Source organism: Carlito syrichta, unplaced genomic scaffold (genome assembly GCF_000164805.1).
Source record: "Carlito syrichta isolate Samal-C Ts95f unplaced genomic scaffold, Tarsius_syrichta-2.0.1 Scaffold316036, whole genome shotgun sequence".
Taxonomy (NCBI): domain Eukaryota; kingdom Metazoa; phylum Chordata; class Mammalia; order Primates; family Tarsiidae; genus Carlito; species Carlito syrichta.
In genome coordinates this window covers 608,597-612,496 of record NW_007260132.1, presented here as the reverse complement: position 1 = coordinate 612,496, position 3,900 = coordinate 608,597, and the positions used below count along the sequence as shown (strand labels likewise).

At 52.6% G+C, this 3,900-nt stretch overlaps 1 protein-coding gene across 1 annotated transcript in view; it reads right to left on the bottom strand.

The window, feature by feature from the left end:
* Positions 1–3,819, bottom strand: part of NT5E (5'-nucleotidase ecto) — a 31,763-nt gene extending 27,944 nt beyond the window's left edge. Inside the window, 3 exon segments of the mRNA XM_021706812.1 lie at positions 2,466–2,688; positions 3,002–3,088; positions 3,652–3,819. Of these exon segments, the coding sequence (XP_021562487.1) occupies positions 2,466–2,688; positions 3,002–3,088; positions 3,652–3,819 (478 nt within the window).
* Positions 3,820–3,900: the final 81 nt, after the last annotated feature.

Sequence of the window (3,900 nt, the reverse complement as noted above, 5' to 3'; positions counted from 1 at the left end):
AAAAAAAAAAAAAAAAAAAATCACAAACCTCACAGGACCAGACATCCCACATACAGAGAGCTTGAGGTATGTTTCAGGATGTCATGAGGAGAGTTATATTACAGGAGTTTCATGACCTAGATACAACAAATTAAATGCACTAGAAACACAAGCTATACCTCTGTGGGTGCCCAGGCCACTAGGACTTGGGAGAATGGGCTTGGCTAGGGGCCAGAGATTTGTAGGAAGAACCCACGACGGTCTGCTGCGCCCGTGGTCTTAACAGAAGAAGGTGCACCCAGAAACCTTCTGTTCCACTCACCCCTTCTCTCCCACTTTAGGCCCTGCCTGTCCAGCCCCTCTCTTCCAGGAGCTGCTGGGGTCCCCTCTGTGCTACAGTCTGATAAAGGGCGGGCCAAAGTCCCAGCCGAGGCAGGCTGATTTCTGGAGCGCTTGTGTCTCTCCACCAACACCCCCGCCGCCTACGTCCTCACTGGCGACTACCAAAGAAGGGGTAGTGCCTTCCTCCAAAGCACACCTGAACTTCTCAGCCCTACATTCAAGCGTTGCTCCAACTTTTTTTCTTTTTAAGACACAGATTCTCAGTCCGTCACTCTGTTGGGAGGCTGGAGTGCAGTGGCACGGTCACGGCTCACCACAGCCTCAACCTCCTGGGCTTAAGCAATCCATCCACCTCAACCTCTCGAGTAACTGGGACTACAGGCGCACATCGCCACGCTCAGCTAATTTTTCAGACGTTTTGTAGAGACGAGGTCTCACTGTGTGGCCCAGGCTGGTCTCGGACTCCTGGGCTCAAGGGATCCTCCTGCCTTGGCCTCCCAAAGTACTGCGATTACAGGGGTGAGCCACCACGCTCAGCCTCCTGACCCAACTTTCTAGCTTTCCCTACGTGGAACCCATGTTCCAGGAAACTGAACTGTCTGCTCTTTGGGGATTGTGCCCCTACACCTTCCTGCTCTTGTGTTTTCATTCTGGCAACATTTCCTGAGGACGTACCATAGTGACCACATGCCGGGCACTGCAGTCTCCTGGACAGTGAATGAGACCATTTCGGGCCCCGCCCGCATGGAACGTGGGTCCTAGCTTGTGACTCTGACCTCACTCTGAAATGTCCTTGGCCCAGGGTGTGTTACACGGTCCTCAGGGGCCGCAGAAGGTCTTCGGCAAATCCACCTGACCCCAGGTGTGCTTCTGACTCATCCTCTCATCACCTGCCCCAGCCACCCCACCCTGCCTTCCTCTTTGCCTGTGTGCCAGCTTCAGGACCGCCTGCTGCTCTGGGCCGAGCACAGCCGACCTTTCTGTTGTTGTTTCAGATGGCCTGGACCTGGCTAACAACAACAACAACAATAGATATTTATTTTCTGGGCTGTCCTCAATCGGTTAATTCTTCATGCTTCTGGATAATGTAGCCCCTAGTTTCCCCCCCCATTTTTTTCCAAATATGGAAAGATTTAATTTGGGTAATTTGGAGAAAACATCATTTTTGTTCTCATTGCCAAAGTGTTTCAGTAAAAATGTTCCTATAAAAGTGGCTCAAAACTGTTTCTTTAATTGTCTTAAGATCATATATGTGAGTAAATATATTACATACATATATAGACATATATGTGGAAGATATATATGATAGATTTCTATATTAGGACATATACGTGTCTATCTAAGACCGTTCAGACATATAGATTTCTCAGAAAGCCAGACACAAGAACATCATTAAAACGAGATAAGTAGTGAAGAAGGAGGAAGAAGAGTTAACTGGACATGTAATAATCATACTAGAAAAGGAGAGAGAAGGTAAACAGAGGTACAGCCCCAGCCCTGGGCTTCTGGGTCCACGGTGGGCTTCGTGGCCCTAAATATCTAGTCAATGAGTCTGTACCATCCAGCACCAGATAGAAATGGTCTTCTCTTCCCTGTTGAACACACAGAATTAAAGATACTGTTATGTCAAAGAAGTTCATCGAGCAGCAGAAGAAATGCCTTTAAGGAGTAACTGAGGGCTGGGCTTGGTGGCTCAGCCTGTAATCCCAGCACTTTGGGAGGCTGAGGTGAGTGGACTGCCTGAGCCCGCAGGTTCGAGGCCCGCGTGTGCAACTTGGCGAGATCTCATCTCTACAAGAAAATAAAAGATTAGCCGGGCGTGGTAGTGTGCGCTTGTAGTTCTGGCTACTTGGAAGGCTGAGGCAGAAGGATCACCGGAGCCCAGCAGGTCGACACTGGGGTGGCCATGAGTGTGCCACTGCACTCCAGTCTGGGCGACAGAGTGAGACTCCGAAGCAAAAAAAAACACACAAGTAGCTGAGAACAGCTAGGTAGAATCCACGAGATTGGTTGTGTCACCATCATCCTGAGTATACCAGCTGCCCAGTTGTTCCTGCTTCCGTCTGCAGTCCATAAATATGAGACCAAGCTGTGACTTAATGCATCTATTTTCAAGTAAAAAACGCTATGAAATTAGAATATACCTGGATTTGAGAGGAAAGGAGTTTCTTTTGATGTGTATCCGACAATTCCCACAACTTCATCCCCAACAGCAAGAATCTTGTATGGCAAATAAAGTCCTGATATTTGAGAGGCCAGTGGCCCCTTTGCTTTAATGTTTGCACTCAGAATGGGAAATTTGGCCTCTTTGAGAAGCGGATCAATCAGTCCTTGCACGCCATTATCAAATTCATGATTGCCCAGTGCCTAGAGACAAGGGAAAAGAGAAAAAGAATTAGGTACTTTGGACAGTCCAAGACAAGCACACCTTCGACAACGCTGTATCACATGTCAGCCCAGTGTCTCCCGACTGGCCAGACTGTGGGACGGGTTACACGGCCTCGTGTCCTCCTCACGTGGGTTGGGCCTGGGGACATTCTGATCACCAGGTTGGTTGAGAATGGCCACCCCAGGTCTCACACCACCGAGGGAACGTGGTGTCCGTCAATGTGCATGTGTCTCCTGGGGGGTTGGCCAGCTGTCCGCTGCCTCACCGTCCTCAGAGTGGGGCCGGTCCAACCTCTTCATGCTGCTTTTTCTCACAAGCCCACAGTGCAGACCCTTTCAAACCGCCGTCTGCTGGGGGAACAGTGAGCATCCACAGAGCCTGGAAAAGGCAACCCAAATTGTGGGGTGGACAGAGAACAGCGGCCTCACTGGCTGGCCATCACTCCCCCGCGTTCCCACAATGGCTTGCTTCTTCCGAAGGACACCCAGGTTCTCTCATTCTTCTGGGAAAACGAGGTTCCCCAAGGGCGCGCGGGAGTCGGCCTCGCCACATTGTAGAGGGTGACCTGGGCTTCCTCCTCCCGTCAGTTCTAGGCCACCCTTTGGTCCATCCCGGCAGTTCCACAGCTGGGGACAAACCTCATGGGGAAGGGTCACGTGACATCCAGCAGGTGCTGGACCCGTTCTGAGCGGGGTGCTGGAGGCATGTCCAGGCATCAGGCAGCCCTCTCCTGCCACCTCCTTTGCTCTCTCCCATTCCTCCCTGGCCCGTGAGCGGCTGCCGGTGCCAAGCCACCCGCCGTCTGGCGTCTCGCAGCCCCTCCTGGGGGGAGGAGGGCTTCGTGCAGGAGCCACGCAGAAGCGTGGGACACGCCGGCCGCCTTCCGTCCACCGCTCCCTCCGTCAGCCTCCTGCATCAGCCCCTCTCCTCTGACCACTGACCCGCCAAGGCGATGCTGCTAACTCGGCCCTCAAACCCGTGAATCTCAAGGCCACATCCAGTTTTGCCCCCCTATGAGGGTCATCTGGGCACAGGCCTGCTGACCCCTCCACCTGACGGAGGGCCCTGCGAGTTCTCTGACGGGCGCACCCTCTTCCTTCTTCGCTCATTCGACCCACTGTCACGGCCGGCAGGTGAGGTCTTTTGTTTGTATCTGTCCGCTGGCCAGACGGAGTGTTCCTGGGCGACCA